Source organism: Hakea prostrata, chromosome 11 (genome assembly GCF_041222555.1).
Source record: "Hakea prostrata isolate BN-2017 chromosome 11, UWA_Hpros_2, whole genome shotgun sequence".
In the NCBI taxonomy this organism is placed as follows: domain Eukaryota; kingdom Viridiplantae; phylum Streptophyta; class Magnoliopsida; order Proteales; family Proteaceae; genus Hakea; species Hakea prostrata.
Genome location: NC_142610.1, coordinates 1,453,565 through 1,474,824, shown reverse-complemented (window position 1 = coordinate 1,474,824; position 21,260 = coordinate 1,453,565). Strand labels below are relative to the sequence as shown.

Here is a 21,260-nt window from a genome sequence, read left to right as displayed (position 1 = left end):
TTAATGGGTGCGGGAAGATTTTTTTGGGTCAGGAATCCGAAACGTTCCCCGTAGATCGGATATACAACGGTGATCCCAAAAAATCGATGCGATACTGATGTGGGGAAATGTAACAGATCGTTCCGACAAGCGATCCGATACGAACACCTCGAAGGCTCGAACTATGGAGCGCATGGAACCGTAGGGTTATGAAATCAGATAGCGTGAATCCTTGGCTCGTCTGCCGTGGAATCGGTAAAGTCGCCGGCGGTGGTCGTATTTTCCTCACGTAACCACCTGAAGAGCGCATCTACTGCAATACTTTCTGTTTCGATCGTTACTCCCTGCGTTAGGCTTCCAGATTTAGGGTTCCACCATGACGACTTCAGACGAAGAAGACGAAATTCTCGCTCTTTTTCTCGAGTCAGAGATTCTCGCCGGGGACTCCGACGAGGTTTGATTCTTTGTTCATTTCATCCGTAGAAAACTTACTATACCAGATATTAAAAGTAGGGTTATGGTTATGGATTATCGTTAGCAGTAGAATGTTGATTCCGTTGGATTTTGGCTTCGTTGCTATGTCTCGAAAATCGTTTTTCACTGTAGGACGAAACTGAAACGGCGGCACCGTCGAAGAAATTGCGAATCGAGACAGAGAAGTCTCAAGCTGAGAGTTGCAGCAAAGTCCCTGGAAGGTTTGAGACGGAGATTATTAATAGGATTCCTCGGGAGCTTTTCCATAATATCTTTAAGTTCCTTTCTTCGGAGGTCAGGGTTTATGAATTCCATTGGTAGTTTGACCAAGCAGTGATTTTTCTGATGAAGTTAGTGGCTGGAATATGGAGTTCATGTTTCATTTAAGTTGTAATTTGTTGTTGTTGACGAGTATCGAGTTTTGATTTTTCTGTAATGTGGCAGGATCTTATTGCGTGCTCGTTGGTCAGTAAATGTATGAATTGTGCAGCATCTGATGAAAGTCTATGGCGTCGATTGTGAGTATAATTTGTTGTGGTCCTCCATTTGTGGATTAAGAGCTGAATTATGATTTATCGCATCTGTTTCAATGTTTTGTGTGACTGTTCAGGTTCTGCACTACTAAGATTATTGTCTTCTATTAATTCCAGATGGCAGTACAAGCATCCAATTTGGTTTCATGGATTTTTTTTTGCTTGATTTTAGCTCTGAAGTCTTGAGTTTACGTACCAACATTAGTAAAAGAAACCACATAAAGAGATAGAAAAAAGAACACTGTTTGGTTGCATTCACTAACACCTAAGCAAAAAACCCGGCAGGGCATGGGGCATTTTAGTTGGTTCACTTTTACAATTGGTGAGAATTTTTATTCATGATTTTTGAGTTATCATTTGCAACAAGGATGATAAGCATATGGAGGTTTTTTCCCGTAGTACGAATTGTTGATGAGCACATGTGCATGCATTTCTTTGATGGAATTAAGTTGAAATTTATTAATTATAAGATGGGGCTAGCAAGTTGCTTATGGTATTAAGGTCCCATTGTTTCCTGGTGTTACTAAGCATGCATGCTAATGAAAAATAATTCTTGTTGCCTGTATACTCATGGTTGAATAATGGTCAATGGTTTGTTCTTTGTCTGATGTTCAATGTGCTTTTTTCTTTATTTTATTTTATTTTATTTATTTATTTTGGGGATGAATAAAAAATTCAAACAGGATTCCTTTTGGACTGCTTCCTTCCCGGAGGCCCCGCCCCCGCCTCTGCCTCTCTATCCATCTCGCTCGGCTCGCCACCCTCCGCGCATCCGTTGGGCATTCTCTTCACCCTCCTTGGTCCCTGCACAGTCTATGAGACTCGCATCCCTAAGAGTGCCACCCTTGACATGTTCATCTCCCAGAGGACCTGGTCCCCTCTCCCCCACCCTAGTATCACACATGTTTGGAATGCGCTCCCCCCTATCCTTAACCTATCCCGAGGTACCACCATATGGTCCCCTTCGCCTTTCAAATCCTTTACCACTTTCTCCGCTTGGAACCTCCTCTGCTCCCCTCATCCCCTTGTCCCTTGGTCCCATTTGGTTTGGTTCAAAAGTCACATCCCCCGTCATTCCCTCACTCTTTGGAGAGCTCTCAACCTTGCTCTCCCTACCCAATCCTTCCTCATTCTTCCTCATTAGCCGCATTGACCACCTTTTCTTCTCCTGCCCCTTTTCCCGTCCCCTTTGGGATAGAGCCCTTGCTTCCATTTGGCCGCGCTTGAGACGCTCACACGGGTTTGTTTGTGATTGGACTTGGATCTGGAGGAACCTTACCGGCAGCTCTATTTGCGATCGCCTAGGCATGCTAGTCTTTAGTGCTGCCATCCATCACATTTGGTGGGAGCGCAATCTTAGAAGATGGACCACCAAATCTCAATCCTTAGACATGATTTGGAAAGCCATCTACTTTGATGTTTCTTTTAGATTACTTTCCCTCCCCCATCCCCCTGTTGCCGACAACCCCATAAATAGGTTAATTGTTAGTTTCTGTGGTCTCAGCTGCTCTCTCATCTCCCTCTCTTGAGCTTCTTGCTCCTCTCCCCCCCATCTCTCTTCTTGCCCCCCCCCCCCCCCATCTCTCTTCTTTTGGCTCCTTTGTATTCTTCCTCTTTTGTGGTGCTTGTTGTCTTTAATATATTATTTATTCATCCCAAAAAAAAAGTTCATTAACCAAAGGAGGGAAGAGAAACTGCAAATTACAATGGGCGCAGCCCTATGCGCCCTAATGAAGCCAACAAGCCCCAAAGCAAAAGCCAAAACAAAGAAAAGGAAGCACTGAGGCCGGGAACAAAGAGACAGGATTAAACCCAAAGGAATGAGCTAATTTTTTTTCTCTTTCTTTTTCTTCTTCTTCCTAGGAGACTTGAGCTCAACAATAAAATCTGCATCAAGGCGTGGCACCCTCTGTTAGAGAGGCTACTTGGCCTGCAGCCCTGAACCGGAGGTGAAGGGGTTTTAGCGTCGGAAGAACCCCCAGGCTTGGAATCGCAAGAGATACCCAGACCACAAACATTGTTACCCACTTTCACCGAAATGGGACCAAGAGCCGAATGGGAAGGAAGAATGAACTGGGCTGAGTGCAGGCTCAGCAGCTTGTTACTTCTCTGACTTTAGTAATGTCATAGCTTTTGGTAGTCCTTGGTTGTAAAGCACCCTAAATACATATGTGCCTTTCTGGAGTAACTATTGGTGCTTGTAGAAGCTCCATGTGAGGCTTTATGGCCATTGGGTTGAATAGTTTCTTTGGAATGTTGCATTATTTAGTTTTTGTTCTTTTACTGTTTAAAGGTAACCTGGGCAATGTTTGAAAGATGAATCTTGCCAAATAGTCAGTTGGAACAATACCATCATTGTTTACATTATCATCCTCAGATTCTGTTCTCTCTGTCTTTTCCCATACCCTTTTTCACTTTTGGAACTCCAAATAGAGGATGTATCTAGTCTGAGTAGGGCCAGGTGCCATTAAGTGAAAGATATATGCAGAATAGGTCATACCATTCAGAATGAGATTAGCCTTTTCTGAATTGATGCTTAAGTCCCATGTGAAAGGGGGACTTCTTATTTTTGGGTTCATTGATGTAATGTGTCTAATATATAAACCCCATAATGTGGGGATAATGTTAGTACACGGGATTAGCAGTTAAAGTCAGTGTCTGAATTAGTTTAGGATACTTATTGGTTTGATTTTATTTACTTTATTGAGTCTTTTGTAGAGACTAGGAGTCATTTTATGAGTCAAATCAATAATTTAGAAAGTTTATATATACATAACACATCTCCCCATCATTCATAGATGGTTTGAATAAAGAATATGACTTTTTGTTACATTTTTAGCACCTGTTTAGCAATGCATATGGGTTTGGCATTGCCAAGCCTGATTCTTCTCTTGTAGTCTATTTTCTTCCTTTCATGAACACCTTCAAACATACAAGCTACTGGTCATGAAGATCCTCAACAATAGTAAGTGGAATTATCCCCAACCTCAGTTCTTCTAATGCACCAAACCCTACTTCTCTCTTTTCTGAATTTTCATTTTCCCTCAGCCCTATTCATTAAAACCCATCTCCAGTCCAAACTAACCATTAGAATCCATAATAAATTAAAAAGGAAAAAAAATCCATCCCACAGCTTATGCACATTACCCCCTTCTTTGTATGAAGAGCATGGTTCAGAATTTTGGTTTTGAGGCTGGTTTCAACCTGCCAGTAAGATCTGACCAAAATCTTGGAAAACCTGGCTAGACGCGTGTTTTTTTACACCACAATTATGGTCCCCCCCCATTTTTGGTATACCACTATCTTAAAGGCCTTCTACACACATTTGATGAGCTATTTGCTATAAAAAAAATACTTGATATGATTCTTAACCTAAGCCTACCATTGTTTGCTGGAACTTAGAATAGTAGGTCACTAACTTAGAAACATACAATGACAAACACAAGAGCTCTAATGTATTTTAATACAATGATGTCAAGAAGACAATTTAAATGATGTTAACCTTAAACCAAAGAAACTTTGAAATAGAAGCAATCATGTTTTTTCCCCCTAAAACCAAGTATTTTTGTCAAGATATGGTAGAGATGTCAAAACCCTAGAGAGGAAAGCTCAAAACTGCCGAGATTTGTGAGTTTGTAGTTGAGACAAGTGACTGTTTGTTACTAAAAAACTGGTTTCAGGCAACTCAGGTCGAGTTGGTCTATCTCAGTCGAGATCTCGATCAACTTGACCTAGTTGTTTAAATTATTTATTGATTTATTTTTCCCATGTGTCTTGTCTTGGTTTCTTAGGAATCCAAGATCTTGGCAAAGTTTCAGTCTGTTACAAATCGAAACTTGAACTACAATCAAGAGTAAATGTCAAATCTCGGTCCAAGATCCAAGGCTCTACCCCATTTTTCTGAATTTTTGAATTCACCAAAAAAACCCCTATTTTATAACCTAAATTCTGCCAGTCTTTCCATTGGAATCTTCCAAGATTGGGACCACATACACCCTAGACCCACCCAGCTACTCTCTTCACTCGTCTCAAGCTAAGTTACATCCCCATCACTACAACATATGTTCTTAGTTACCCCTCAAAACACCAACACTTGAAACCTTTAGCTTCTGCAAGAAGTTGGCTAAAACAGATCACCAAAACCCTAATCAGGAGTCTGAGACACCAAATCTTAAAACCCTCACCATCTCAACCAACCGAATTAATAATGATCCCTGTTCCAAGTGACAAACTTCATAACCATCCTACTTCCCGAAGGACCCGAACTACTTTTATAACCCTTTTCCCCTCATTGTCTAACCATAACAGAAATCTAACCATAACCATTTGAGTTGGTTCTTTAGGGATCCTGTGTTTGGTCTGTAGTTGAACTACTCGGTTAGGGTTAAACTAATGAAAAATGTTAATTTAGGGTTAGGGTTAAGGCTAAATTATCTATGAAAGCGATGCAGCTAATGATGTAGACTTGGGCTGATTTGGTTCAGCTAAGGGCCAAAGATACCTATAAACTTAGAAAAGAGAACCTGGTGCCAAAGGCTTTTTCAGAAGCAGAGTCTGAAAGAGGGGGGGGGGGGGGGCAATTTTCCCATGCACTCTTACCCCAACAATTTTTGTTGGGAGGCTGTTTCGATGCCTTGACCTTTGGGCTACAACTCCAACCACCAACCTTTGCATCAAGGCCTGCCCCCCAACTTGATAAGGAGAACTATCGTAATTAGGTCTGCTGGTTTTAGGGTTTCAAAGATGGGAATGAAGGGCAACTTGGTTTGAGTGTGTGATCTGTTGAGGGGGAGTCTCTCAGTCTAAGTTAGGGAAAAAATTGATGGTGGGAAGTATGTATTCTGGTTGTAATGTGACTACTGCCTATGGTTAATTCGCCTCTAGGGTTTAATGGAACTCTGTAATGGCTTAGGATTTGGGGCTGCAGGTAGGTTAAATTTGAGGGGTATGGAGAGGCAGGTTTCATTGAATTTTGAGCTTATTCTGATGGTGAGTGTGGGATCAGAATCTCCAGAATTTTAGTTTTAATGTTAAAGTAGGGTTGGGGGAACTTTACAGTTTTGAACACGAAGTGTCGAGAACATGAAGGTATTCTGATCCAGAAATCTGCTGGGATGAACATTAGAGTAGGTAAGGGTTAGCTACTGGAAGGGGTTTAATAAGCTTAAACACAGAGGAAGGAAGGGCAATGGGATCGGGATCTCTATACCAAGGCATCCAGCTTCCCAATCAGCAACCTTCTAACCACAGATCTGGTTGGAGACTGACTTCGCTGTCACATAAGAATCTGATCAAGCAAATTATCATAAACTGAACTGATTTATTCATCCCATTGAATGGGTTATCTATAGGGTAGTCAGCCTTACTGAAGAAGTTCTAGGATTAGTTGAACTTAACTCTGACTTATAACGGAATTAGAAATAGAAAACTGTACTCAAAACTCACTTACCACTAGCCATACTAACTTGGAACTGAATTAGGATGAGCCGAGCTGATTTGACTAACAACTTTATACAAATCCAACTAACTATACTGAGAGATTAGAAACAGATGATCTTTCTCATGCATGGAGGCTTTACAAGAGCTATAAATTAAATAATTTGAAAGGTCTTGTGACTTTTAATGAGTCACATGACAACTTAAATTGGACCTAATCAAACCAACTGGACCAGGTTTCAGATTTTGGTTCAACATTTGGCTGGTTTTTTTTTTTGGATGAATGAATAATATATTAAACAACAAGCAACATTACAAGAGAAAAAAAACAAAAGGGCAGACAAGAAAAAAGGGGGGGGGGAAGAGCAGGGAGCTCAAGAGGGGGAGAGGAAAGAGCTGAGACCCCGGAAACTAACAATCAACCTATTTCTGGGGCTGTTAGCAACAGGGGGGTGGGGAGGGAGAGCAATCTAGAAGAAACATCAAAGAAGATGACTTTCCAAATCATGTCTAAGGATCACGATTTGGGAGTCCATCTTCTAAGGTTGCGCTCCCACCAAATGTGATGGATGACGGCACTAAAGACTAGCTTGCCTAGGCGGTCACAAATGGAATGACCGGCAAAATTCCTCGAGATCCAATACCAATCATGAACGAACCCGTGCGAGCGCCTCGAGTGGGGCCAAATGGAAGCAAGGGCTCTATTCCAAAGGGGACGGGAGAAGTGACAGGAGAAGAAAAGGTGGTCAATGTCCTCTGAACCACTCCAACAAAGGGTGCAGTTAGGGTTGGCAGGGATGTGGTGGCTAATGAGGAAGGATTGGGTAGGGCGAGCATGGTTGAAAGCTCTCCAAAGGGTGAAGGAATGACGGGGAATGTGGCCTTTGAACCAAATCAAATGGGACCAGGGGACAGGGGGATGGGGGAAGTGGAGAAGATTCCAAGCGAAGGAGGTGCTAAATGATTTGGAAGGCGAAGGGGACCAAATGGTGGTATCTTGGGATAGGTTGAGGATGGTGGGGAGCGCATTCCAAACATGTGTGAGACTAGGGTGGGGGAGAGGGGCCTAGGCCCTGTAGAGATGAAGGAGTCTAGCGTGGCTGTCTTAGGGATGCGGGTCTCATAGGCTGCACGGGGACCAAGAAGGTTGAAAAGAATGCCCAACGGATGCCAAGGGTCAAGCCAGAAAAGGGTGGAGGAATCATCCGAGACTTGGATAGAGATGGCAGAGAGAGCACGGGGCCGAAGGAGGAGAATCTTCCTCCAGATCCAGGAAGAGTTTGAGGGGCAGGAAGCAATCCAAAAAGAATTTTGTTTGAGAATGTAAGAATAGACCCAAGAGACCCAGATGGAGTCATGCTTGGAAGCAATCTTTCAAACAAGCTTAAGGAGGCAGGCCAAGTTAACATCAAGGATACGATGTATGCCAAGGCCACCCTCAACTCTGGGGTGACAGACCGAGGCCCAAGAGATGGGATGAAGGAATCTGGAAGCTTCTTGACCTTTCCAGAGGAAGGCACAGATGCGGGACTCCATGGACTGAATATTGGATTTGGGGATAGAGAAGATGCCACTCCAATAAAGGTAAGAAGATTAGAGGACAAATCGAATGAGCACCACTCTCCCAGCAAAGGATAGGAGCCTGCCTTTCCAAAGCTGAAGTTTTTTCCTAATATGGTCAAGCATAGGAGAGCAGTGATGGCGGGTGAGCCTACCAAGAATAAGAGGGAGGCCAAGGTAGGTCACAGGAAATGAGCCAGGACTGAACCCAGAGAGCTGCAGGAGAGAAGCTCGGGTAGCATCCGAGACACCGAAGAGAAAGAGAGTGGATTTGTTGAGGTTGACACGAAGGCCGGAGTGAGATTCAAACAAGGAGAGGGAGGAGAGAATGGTGGAGATGGATTGATGGTCAGCTTTGGAGAAGATCATAAGATCATCTGCAAAGGCGAGGCGGGTGAGGTTTGTGGATTTGCATTTGGGAATGGGAGAGATGAGGAATTGATCTGTATTAGATTGGAGGATACGGGAGAGGACCTTGAGAGCCAAGGTGAACAGTTAGGGAGAGAGGGGACAACCTTGGCGAATTCCCACCCTAGAGTGGAAGAAGCCAGCAGGGGAGCCATTAGTGATAATGGAGAATCAAGGGGTGGAGATACAAATCTCAATCCAATGGACAAAAGCCGGAGGGAATCCCATAACAGAGAGGACCTCGCTAATGAAATCCCAACGGATCGAATCAAAGGCCTTATGGAGATCCACTTTCAGGAGAGCAGCTGGGGAGTGGGAAGATCTATCAAAACCTCGAACAATTTCCGCACAAAGGAGGATATTATCCGAGATGCTCCAATCGGAGATGAACGTAGATTGGTTAGGGCTCACTAGAGAAGGAATAACCTTCTTGATTCAATTGGCAAGGATTTTGGAAATGAATTTGTGGATGACATTGCAGAGGGAAATGGGACGGAAATCAGAAAGAGAAGAAGCGCCAGGCTTCTTAGGGATGAGACAGAGAAAAGTTTGGTTAATGGAGGAGAGCTGAGAAGGATTAAGAAAGCAACTCCGAATGGCGTGAATGCGATTATCCACAATGAAGTCCCAGGAAGACAAAAAAAACCCATACTAAAACCATCAGGGCCAGGGGCCCCGATTAGCTTTGTGAGAGCGGATGGCAATGAGGATCTCATCAGGTGAGGGGATAGATTGGAGGGAGTCCAGATCAGAGGGAGAAACGAACTTGCTAAGAAGAGGGGAGGGAGAGAGGCCCAGAAGGGAGGGAGATGGAGAAAGAGCTGAAAAGAGACAACTTCATTCTTGATACTGGGAGATCGTGATCCAGATCCATTCCTAGACAGCCGGGAATGGAGTTGAGTTCACACCTTGAGGGAGCGTGGATACATTGTTTGTGTCCCCAGTTCGAGCCATTTGATTCTCGCTTTTTGCCTAAGAAAGCTTTCCTCCTAAGAGGAGAGGGAGGAGAAGGTAGGGAGAGAGACGCTCTTCCTTGCGAGAGAGGGATTCAAGGGGTCCCCTTGGAGAAGGAGTTGGATCCTAGAGAGATTAGAATGGCAGAGGTGACTGGGAGGAGATGATTCCACGTGGAAGAGTTCCAGGATCGGAGGCACGTGTTTCAGCTTCGGCCGGCAATCAGGGGAGAGGTTCGTCGCTTATTCCAAGCCTCATGACCATGGGAGGAAAGAGGGGCTGAGGTCCACTGTCGAGAATTTGAATGCTTGGGCCTGGGGGGGAGATCAATATTGGAGGATGCGGGGGAGTGGTCGGGGGGGGGGCTGGGTGCGGGGGAGGTGAGCCGGACTCATTGACGGAAGCAACGCTTGGAGGCGTGCGCTTCCCCAATCCTCCGCCCGCCGTGAGGAATGGCCGATCAGCGAATATCCGAGTCCCCATCCTCAAGGCAGAATTAAAATCTTCCCCGCGAGGGTCCGGAAGCTTACCACCAACCCTCTCATGCGAATATCGGACAATATTAAATCGCCCCCAATGCCCCAGGAAGACCTGCCGGAGAGAGCCCCGAATGGAGATCCTCCCGAGAGGGGATCGGCTGGCCGTTGCCATAGATATAGTGAGAGGATGGGGAGGGAGACAAGGGAGTAATGAGCTTGAGGTGCATGAATTGAGAGGACGAGGAGTGAAGGGAGATTTGAAATTTTGATGGATCCCAAAGGATCCAAATGCGGCCATTGGGGGCAGCAATGTTAGAATTGGAGAGGAAGGACCATGAGGGGGCAATTGCCTTGGCGATTCGAGGGGCATTATCCATGTGAATATGGGTTTCAAGGAGGGCACAAAAAGAGGCTTTAGACTCACGATTAGAGGATTTCACATCAGCTTGTTTATGGAGGGCATTTAACCCTCTAACATTCCAAATGAGAATATCGGACATGGACATGGCAACTAATGGAGAGGGGGGAGGCCATTGGATTTGCTAGATGGAGAAATGGCAGCAAGATAAGTGGGGAGCTGGGAGCTGGCCGCAGGGGGAGAGGGGGAGTCTCCACAGGGGATGCAGGGGGAAGGCTTTCAAGGTTTGGGTCAATTGATGAGTCCGAATTAGGAGAGACTGGATAAAAGGGGTAATCTGAATGTTCTGATGGAGAGGTTTCACTGTGGTTAGAAGAAGAAACAGGGGTTGGGGGAGTTTGGTTCAGAGGACTCCAAACAATGGATGGATTTTTGTTGGGCCAAGGTGGTGGGTAGTGGGTTGGGTCAGCAGCAGTAATTGGGTTGGTTATTATGCTGGGTTTAGTGGGCTGACGGTGGATTGGGCCACGGTAGTTAGGAGCATTAGGAGGTTTTAAATTGGTTAAGGGAAGCAAGGGTTTAGATGGGCTTAAAGGAGATGGCCCATGAAGGGTCGAGAAAAAAGGGCCTTTAGGTTGGTAGGGGATAAGGATGTAGCAGGGTTAAAAGCTTCAGCGGGGCCCACCCCAACGCAAGCGAGGGTTAAAGGAGCTGGGGAAGAGGCATACACAACCTTTTTTGAGTTCAGATGGTTAATACAATTACAGCAAGAAAATAAAGATAAACTGGTTATGATGGTGCCAGTCACCCCCTACAGCATACGCTGCCCATCAGCCTAAGGCTGCTCAAGTCCACTTGTAAAACAATTCTCCTCCATTCATAACCCACCAACCAGCAGTTGGTATGGCAACTCCTCTCTCCTCAGCGTGTCGTGATCCCAGGGCCCATCTCAGCCCTGTCATTCTCTGTTACTACAATGTCTTCAACATAGCCAATGAGAGCTGTGGTAGTATTGTTTCTAACGTAGACAAAGATCAGGAAGAAACAGTCCTTATTAAGCCCCTAAATCAGTAATTTGGAAGCAAGGATGGAAATCAGTAACTTAAAGTCCAGCCCGGCCATGAAGCTTGTATGTATGTGAATCACAGCTGCAAGTTTCACTAAATCAAATGGTTCAGTTGGGAATTATGTTCGTCATGTTAATAGAAATTTCACTCAGAAATGGAAAATTTTGGTTTGTTGAGCAAACAAGCCAACTGTTTGCTCATAGCTTGGAACCAAATGGAAGCCTTAGGATGCTATGCTGGTTCAAAGGAGCAGTTGCAGGCCTTTATCAGCAGTTTGGGAGTAGTTCTCTTCAGCTTGATGGTCTTAATCGCCGCAGCAGTTCAGGAGCACTAGCAGTCCAACACAGCAGATGATAGTCTATGTGATCAACCACTTTGATGGTCTTCTTCAATCTGCAGCAGCGATGCGAGAGCGCTCACAGTAGGGTTGAACATTAGAAAGAGAAAGGGTATAGGTGGATTTAGCCCTCTCAGCAGAGGCTGCTCTAGCCATAGGATTTAACATTTGACAGCAGGGTTCCTAGATCCTGGGTGTTTAGCTCTCAGCTTCTCACAACAAGGCCCCAGGCCTTCTTATCACTCAAATTGAACAAGAGAATGGTAATGCTCAAAGCAAAGCTTCATTAGTCAATATTCAGATCATTCTAATTGGTTGTGAACAGCCAATTACATATTTATAGAGCAAAGGCTTGCTCAACAGAAGTATAGAAACTACTAATTACTAAAATAGAGAGTAGGCTTTACTGGGTTATTTAGCTAATATTCTCAGCAATAACAAAATAGAAGCTTCTTAATCTGAAACTGGAAAATAAAAGAAATAGAAACTACTAAGCCTTATAGCACTTGCATGAATACTAAAGATCCTTAACCTTCTACAAGGTCTTCACATGATTTGATCTTGGGCTCTCCACAAGATCTTGTAGTTATCAACTTATCATTCACACAAAGGCAAAATACGGGCTATGACATTGTTCATCTAATGTTGGCCTCTTTTGGCCCTTTTAGAAGACCTGCTGGTCTGGCTCAACCTGATCCAGTTCTGGTCCATCTGGAGCTGGTTCAGTGTACCTTTCTTTTCCATGAGTAAGTAATGAAACATGGCCTAGGTGTGAACATAGTTTAATTACTTGTCTCAACCTTTGAGGTCTACGGGTTTCATTACAACTTATGCACCCTAGAAAGTTGCTTCCTGTAAAATTGATGAAACTTGGAAGAATTATGAGAATATTTGACAAAACCAATAGAGTTGGCAAGTGTGGCTGCTGCTGCATACCAGGTTGTCTGTACATATTTTATATGTATGATGTGTAATTGTAACTTTTTGCAGGTACTGTATGCGTTGGGGTCTGTCTGATCCCTCTAAAAAGTTACGTGATCGCTGCTTGGAAACAGCTTTACATTCAGGTACTTGTTTTGAGCACAACTGCTTCATATTCCTCACATTACAGCCTTACAGGAGAATCACTTTTATGTGTAGTAGAAGTGTCCTTGTCTTGACTAGAATAACCATCAACATAAAAAAATTGCTACACTTGCTTGATGATGAGCTGGATGTACCATCCATTTGATGACATCTTACACCATTGGTTTTTTATATTTTCCTTGTGCATTTTCCATCTAAATCGACTGCACCTGAGCTGACTGCTAACAAATTTTCTTGCAGCGGGATGGTGATGACATGATTGAATTTGTTAAAAACACTCCTACTGAGTTCAAAGAGTATTATATCCAAATGCAGGCAGCCAAGAGAAGCCAAGCTCCACTTCCTTCTCAAGTAATAAGAATCACTTTTTGCTTGCAAATTGACTGCTTATATACCAGCATGGCAATGTTCATCTTAATGTGGAAGCCTTCTAATTTTCTCTTCTGATGGCCCACTAATAAGTTTTTTCCACTTGGGGAATTTGTACAATGCTAAGCCCATCTTAATTGATATATTTGATATTTTCAAGTGGAGTTATTCTAACAAAAATCACTTCCTTCTCTGCACGTATTTGCACTCTCTTTTTTTCTTCTATTAAAAGAAGTCTTATCTAGAAACTATATGGTTGAATGTTTGTTTGGAAATTTTTGGGTAAAAGGGTAAAAAGGAAAGAGAAAAAGGAGAATTTTTTTAAAACAAATCGGTGTTAAAAACCGTGATTGTGTGGTGGAAAAGAAGGGAAAAGGGGCATTTTATTGTCAATGATTTCTTCATTCAAATGCAAGTAAAAGGACATACACAAGGGCATGAGGTTCATGCCACTGTGGGGTTTGGGGAGTGGTCATAATATACACTTACCCTGCTTCTGCAAAGAGGCTTTTTCCAGGCTTGAACCTATGACTGTCATCAAAATGGAGTGACGTTGCACTGCACCAAGGCTTGCCCTTAATTGCATCTGTAAAAATTAAAAATGGGGTTATGAAACTGAGGACTCCATTCTCTTGCAGTCTCTTTCATTGTCATTTTCCATATTCAATTTCCACTCCTCAACCATCTTTGTACATCTCTTTGATCTGCATCACCATTATCATTTTTCTGGTTTCACCTTACCAGCCAGTCCTATAAACTGTCCTCCTCCTCTGAACCTCTGATACAGTAACAGCCTCAGGTATAGAAGTTCCTCCATACATCAGCACCTTTAGCTCTAGTCAGCTGTAGGGGATCCTGCCACTCCAGCAACTAATGTTGTAATTTAGGTTTAGGTTGTTTTGAATTTTAATTAGCTATAATATAATTTTTTATTTAAGTATTATTCATAGACTTCCCAAATCATGACCCCAAGGCTTGGATCTCCAATAGTGAGTTCACAGCCTTAACCTGAGGATTTAGTGCATTATTAGTTGCTGTCTACTGTGTTTACCTAGAACAGCAAGGTATTGAACCCTAGATTGCCTGCTGGTTCTTAGAAAAGATCCTATCACTGGCCCTGTATTGCAGGGTTACATCACTAAGCTTTTTATAGTTCGGCCAATATAAGAATTAGCAACTAATATAAAATAGAAACTAAACTAAGCTTGTAAATCCTCCATGAATAAATTTCCAATACAATGTGATCTGTGGCCCATAAATCTTCTAGGAGTATTCTTGCTTAAATCAAATATGGGGATGTGGTAATGTTTTGTGAACAGTGTTTTGGCCTCCTTTTTTCATGTTTTGTCCTATTGCAGTAGTCCAAGTTGACTGGTCAAAGTTGTGGGGCAAGGGGGACAGTTGGACTAGGTTGCTGGTTTGAGCTGGCCTCCAATAATGGTTCAAATGGGTCCTCACTGGTTCATTCCTTGCCTGCTTTTAATCTGCCCAGGTTCTACATCATACTTCTGGAAACTGAAGTGCAGCTTCTCTTGGAAGACTTGAGTTTAGTTGATACTTTATAGAGTGATTGATACTTGGCTTATTTTTCACTTGAGCTTGTAAAGTTGCTCTCCAAAAGAGGGAATCTTTCATTCAATTGACTTGAGGATGTTGATAATGCTTCTCGATGACACATTTCAATTTTCTTGACTTTTAGTGTTTGATGGTCTAATACTTTGGAAGTGAAACTGGAATGATGATTAGTCATCAAGTTTTACACTCTAGAATATCTGGCAAGTTGTGACAAAACTAATCAATCCTGCACATATTAGCAGTTACCAAAACATAATCCAAAATGCAATGCTCCAAGTCTCCAACAATATATTCCTTGTGAAACACTACTTTTAGGAATACCAAGATACTGTTTTTTGAGGTCAAATTTATTATGGAACGGATGGATGTTTCAATATTTAGACACTAGCTGAAAATGTAACCAAATCCAGCCTAATCACTCATTATTTGAACTGTCTCATTTTGACATTGTCAAAAAATTTATTTTGTGATGCATGTCCTAAGAAAACTTTCCAGTCTTCCTTCCCTTTTCTTACTTTACAATATGGATCGCATCATTTTTACAAGAAAAAGAAGTTTATACAAAGAGTGTCCCAAATTTCATTTGACCACAGTTTTTTGTGGAAATTCAAATTGCTTGTACTCTGTTAGCAAGTATTTGTGTTTGCATGCTCTCCCCTTAAAAGGGCATCCATGTAAACATTCATTCACAAGTTTGAAAAAGTGTTCATTGACCTGAAGACCTTGGGGATGCTTGTTGGATCCTGAAATGGTATAAATCAGAATGAGATCCCAAACTTGTAAATTCATCGAGTCTGAAACCTGCATGGCTGTGTTTGATGTAAATACTTCGTAATAATGCTTAAATATCTGCTAATAGAAGAGTGAAGGATTGTAATGTCTGGATCAATTTAACTTTTGGCATTGGATTTTAGCCAGGATATGCTGGTGTATGGATTCTATGGAAGAGGTGGGAAGGGGTTTTTTATTATGTTTTCAAATCCTTGGGGTTGTTGTATCCCTTGGCTTACTAAATTGAAATATTGCTTTTACATGCGAAGGTGAATGATGATCATGTGATTCTTGACAAAACGGTGGCTGATCAAGTGTCCACATGGAAAAACAGCAGAGGCCTGACTGATGAACTGGTTGCTGGCCATTCTTGTTCTGGAGAGACATGTACATACTGCCTAATTGGAGATGTTTTTGTGTGTGAGAAGACTGGACGTGTTCATGGTAAGAATTGCCTCTCACTGTGTGATCACTAAACTTCTTGAACAGGAATTGGTTTTTCGCCAGTTATTTTGGTAAATTCCCCTCCATCCCCCCTCCTTCCTGCAGTTTGTGATGATACATGCAGAGAAGTTATTCTGGACCCCTCCAGTCAACTATTGGTGTGCACAATTTCGGGGCACTGTTTTGATAGAATGCTTTCCCCTTCAGAAATGGAACCGGATGCAGTGAGTAGTCTTTCTTCTAGCTTACACATGTTTCTCCTTTAATCCTTCTGCGTTTCTTTTTGTATCTTGGGTGCATCACTGCTACTTTGCACGTGTATAATCTCCACTGGGACAACTGGACACACTAAATGTGAGGCACATCCCTAGGTAACTGGTTTTTAATCTCAGTAACTTGAGAGACATGCATAAGGCTGGTGGTAAGAATATTAAACTCTTAATGCAGTGTCTGAGCCCTCCAAGTCCAAGAACAAGTCTGAGCCAAGTGGAGGGCCAAGGGAGCCACCTAGGGCTTCTGCCTAATTTCTGTGCTTTCAGTTTTGATTGCTTAGTTTCAATTTCAATTGATTTCTTTGAGTCTACTTGATAAGCCAGGGGCAGAATTGTAAATCTTGTTCGTGTGAGAGTTATATTTGATGTGTCATTTTCTTTTATTAGAAGCTTTGTGTTTCCTTAGGAGTTTAAAATCAGTCCTTGTACGGGTCAAACTATGAGACTGAGTAGTTGTTGAGTATAAGTAGTATTAGGCTGGAATTATAAGTTTAAGTAGGAAACCCTGCCCCTAGCATATATAAGTAAACTCCAACGCTAAGTAGTAGCAGTTATTGTTATTGCTTTTTTTTTTTTTTTGGGGGGGGGGGGGGTTGGTTGTGATTATTGAGTAATAAAGCTTCCCATTCGAGCACTGTGTTGAATCAGATAATTAGTTTGAGACTTCGAGGATTCAAGTAGTAGTAGGTGTGGTTCTGTAAATAAGTTTGAAGAATCAACCTTAGGCAGGTTCTAAGTGAAGTCCAGCTCAGGTCTTGACAGTGGCTGACCACCATGAATAACAGCATTCCAGTTTCATCCAGGCTCCATTCATGGTCCTAACCATGTACTAATGGTTGCCCTCATCAATCCCCTTCCCTTCCACATCTCTCTCTCTCTCTCTCTTTTTGTTGGGGGGGGGGGGGGAATGTTGCGACTTTTCCCAAAACCCAAAATTCAAGATCAGATCTACATCAATCTAGCAGTTAGATTTGTCCCGAACTGTAGGAACATTATTCCTCCAAACCTGGTAACCTATGTTCCCAATTTCAGCTCTAACGGACCAACTAAACCCTAGATATGCCCATCCTTGTTATTATCACCTTATATTCCCTCCAAAATCAAGAAACCCAAGTATCTCCCAATCCACCCATCCGAAATTATTGACACTTCAAGAGATAATTCTAAGGAACCAAGTATAAGTTTAAATCAAGAAACAAGCTATGAATAACAATAATCACTCTTAGAAATGCACTAACATTAACAGATTATAAAAGACAGAAGATTATTTCTTAACTATAGTGATCAACCCAACCTGGGCGAATTGGATTGTAACCTCAATTGTTCAAAAACAAACAATGGAAACATGTATCAGATATACAATTACTAAACATATAATTAGATGACACACTGCATCAATTTTGAAGCAATCAAGAAAATAATTCAATCAAGAGACGATGGTGGGAGAGAAAGAGAAGATGGAGAGAGAGTTATCGTGTGTGTCCTCTCCTCCTCTTGTAATCCTTTATTTATAATAGAGAGATGCAGTCATACAGTCCTATACTATATAACTATATTTCTATTTAGGAAAGTAAATATTCCTATACTATTTAGGAAAGTAAATATTAGTCTAAATTATAACATTAAACTAACATCCCAAAATTGCTCTGATTTTGTGCCCCAAGAAACTTGCGGCCCAAGTATTGGTTCGACACCCCCCTTCAAGTCGGAGCATATACATTACCAAGGCCAAGTTTAACACATCCAGATTTGAAGGAGGGTCCATAAACTGCTTTAGTAAACAAATCTGCCAACATATCATGTGATTGGACTAGATGGGTAACAATGGTGCCTTTTTGTACTTCATCTCAAACAAAATGGAGATCCACTTCGATATGCTTAGTGCGCTCCCTAAAGATGGGATTTCTGGCTATGTAGGTTGTTGCCTCGTTGTCATAGAATAGTTTTATGGGTTTTTCCATTCTAAATTCAAGTTCCTACATAAGCCCTTTAATCCAAAGTAACTTTGACACTATATGAGCCATTGCTTTGTATTCAGCTTCTGCACTAGAAAGTGCCATCGTGGTTTGTTTCTTGCTCCGCCAAGTGATGAAATTTCCATCAAGGAAGGTACAATAACCTGTGGTAGACTTTGATCATCTGCTGAACCTGCCCAGACTGCATTTGAGTATGCTTGAACTTCAATACTTGCATTGGGTTTGTAAATTAACCTTTTTCCTGGAGCACCCTTTAAATAACTCAAGATCTTGCATACATCTCTCCAATGTTTTTTCTTAGTTTTTTTTTTTCATATACATAGTCACCACCCCCATTGCATAAGAAATATCGGGTCGCATGAATGTTAAATAGATTAACTTTCCCACAAGCTGTCGGCATTTGTGGGGGTCTTCATAGTCCTCATTATCATCATCTAGGCTAAATTTTCTATCCATTGGGATTTCAACTGGTTTACACTCAAGTTTGTCAGTTTTAGCTAATAAATCAAGGACATATTTTCTTTGGGAGAGGCTTATTCCTTTTTGACTTCTCACCACCTCAATTAAAGAAATAGGTTAGTTGGCCCAAATAGGTGATCCGAAATTGCTATTGTAAATAAGTCTTTACTTTATCAATGCTTTCCCTATCATTTTTGGATATTATGATGTCGTCTGCATAGACAAACTAAAACCACAAATTTGTTGTCTTTCTTCTTTACCATCACTGAATGATTTGAATAGCATGTTCGGAAGCCATTTTTGAAACTATGGAAACAAACTTATCGTACAGTGCTCTTGGTGATTGTTTTAAGCCACAGATGGCGTGATGAGTTTACATACCTTGATAGCATTCCCCCCCCCCCCCCTTTTAGCAACATACCCATGAGGTTGCTCCATATACACTTCTTTTGTAAGATCACCGTATAGAAATGTTGTTTTGACATCTAACTAGTACGAGGGCCAATCCAAATTGGAAGCAAGTGAAAGAAGAATGCGAACTGAATTTAATCTTGCCATTGGTGAGAAGGTCTCAAAAATGGTCAGGCTATATGTCTAGCCTAAGTCCACATATTGATATTTAAAACTGAGCATGTGGCCTGTGCTGAACCAAATCTCTATTTGAGTGCTGAGGTTTATTGTTATTGTTTGTTTTATGGTAACGATCCAATGATCCACTCAGTAGTTCAAGAGCCCAATAGCTGATCGAATGCCTGCCTGCCTTTTGTGGGCTTGGATTGAAATGGTAATGTTTGTTTGTTCATTCGTTGGTTTCACTTCATCAATGCCATAGCTTTTGGATCTGGGATATCTGTTCTCTCTTTCTGAACAAAGGGGAACAACCTAGTCCTGCAGTGTTGATTAGAATGCTAATCGGGGAAGTGGAAATTTCTGTTAGTTGTAGGAGTGCATTCTGTCCTTATTCTTTCCATTGCTTCTCTCAAAAAAATCCAGGAACAGCAACAGGGTGGTGTTACTGATGAAGCAGAACCATTCATGGGATCTGGGCGATTTGGTAATTACTTGTATTGTTGGCTTTATTTATTTCAGTTGTTTTAATGTGATTATCTTGTGTTCATCCTCTGACTGACTGCTCTCTTGGGCGTGTGTGTTTACTGGACAGCACGTGCTTATCTGTTGGGTTATAATTGTGATGATGAGAAGGAACTTGAAAGAGCACTGAGGTTTTGCTGATCTGTTAAACTTTGGAGTTTCCCTTCGCAACAAGGTCGAGTTATTTATTTGAAAGGTTGGGAGATGGTATCTGATGTATTATTTAGTCAACTTGCACAAAATGAGAGGAAAGAAAAGAAAACCCTGCTTACTTCTCTAAGATGATATTGTTCTTGGAGTACCATTTTAAATCTTATTTATTTAATTTTTTTTAAGGGTAGCTTATGGCTAAGAATCTATGGCTGTATAAATGTAGGTTGTATGTATTTAATGTATTGCAGCTACCTTGCCATGTTGTGGTGATCTTCTCTCTTTTTTCATCCAAATGTTGTGGTGATCTTCATTAATGTGTTTGCAGGCATTGATCTTTATTTTTGCAGGTTGGTCTTAGGATTAAGGATTTCCTCAAAAGCAATTTTTTCTTGCATAAGCTTCGAATGATATTGATATTTGAGATACATATCAACCTAACCATTTTGGGGAAGAGTGTCAAAATGTTCAAGTAACATTTTCGAAGATGTCAAAAGAGAACAGCGAGCAGTTCTCAGGGCCATTATGCTTTTCTTGCTTCATCTCGTTTTTCAATTATTGGCAGTCAATTATGTTTCATTGATGTTGCTTGGATAACTTGCCTGATTTTGTGTGTTGAACACTTCTGAAATCAGAATCTGTATGTATTCGAATTAATTTTATTATTTAAAATGATAATAAAAGGCTATCCCCCCTGTTTGGTATGATTAAATCTGCTAAATGGGGATGGCCGGATATGTGATTAGTATTTGACAATTCTATGTAGTTATTTAGCAGTAGAGGGAGTCGTTACTATCATTCAAAATGTTGTATGCTGCTGTAGAGCTTAGTCCTAAGCATGCCCAGAAATATTGGGATTGGCAGGATAGAAGGGAAAACGTTCCTTGCATTACCAGAGTACAGAGTACTGTTTTCAATCTTTTGAGATTTGAAGGAAGCGTTTGGTCGTGTAATCCTTGGTAGCAAGTAATGATAGCCAATTTATTATCAATAGAGTATTACTTTCATCTGTTTTTGGATGCTAAGCAAGCCTTTGGTTGTGTAACCCATAATACCAAGATAGAAGTGACGGAATGAGTAATTTTGTGTTCTCTTTTTTATTTTTTTATTTTGGTTTGCCAACCCCGGTTTATAAACCGGTGTTCGACTCGTTGCGCACACCTGGCTGTGGTGGGTGAGTCTTCCAGCGGGAATTTTTTGCATCCACAAGGATTTGATATCGGAACCTTGCTTAAGCGAACCAAGCTGCTTACCACTTAGACCAACTCCTGTTGGTTCTCTTTTTTATTTTTTATTTTTTATTTCTTTCCTTATGCATATTTTTGAGGAAGCATTTAGTTGTGTAATCTGAGTCAAGATGTGTTTACCACAGCTATTGACCACAAATTAGAGCACCCCCAATTAGGGTGATGGATTTTTTTTTTAAAATATTTTATTTTTTGTAGGTACAAGTCCCACATAGTTTGTGGTTGTAAAGTTGT

The 21,260-nt window shown here is 41.6% G+C and overlaps 1 protein-coding gene across 1 annotated transcript; it reads left to right on the top strand.

The window, feature by feature from the left end:
• Nucleotides 1-175: 175 nt before the first annotated feature.
• On the top strand, nt 176-20,575 carry LOC148999523 (F-box family protein). Its single transcript, XM_089140223.1, is given in 10 exon segments — nt 176-433; nt 586-747; nt 898-971; nt 12,576-12,624; nt 12,626-12,652; nt 12,912-13,022; nt 15,656-15,830; nt 15,936-16,054; nt 19,531-19,591; nt 19,700-20,575. Coding segments are annotated over 10 exon segments (927 nt in total). The 5' UTR covers nt 176-355; the 3' UTR covers nt 19,771-20,575.
• The last annotated feature ends 685 nt before the right edge of the window (nt 20,576-21,260 follow it).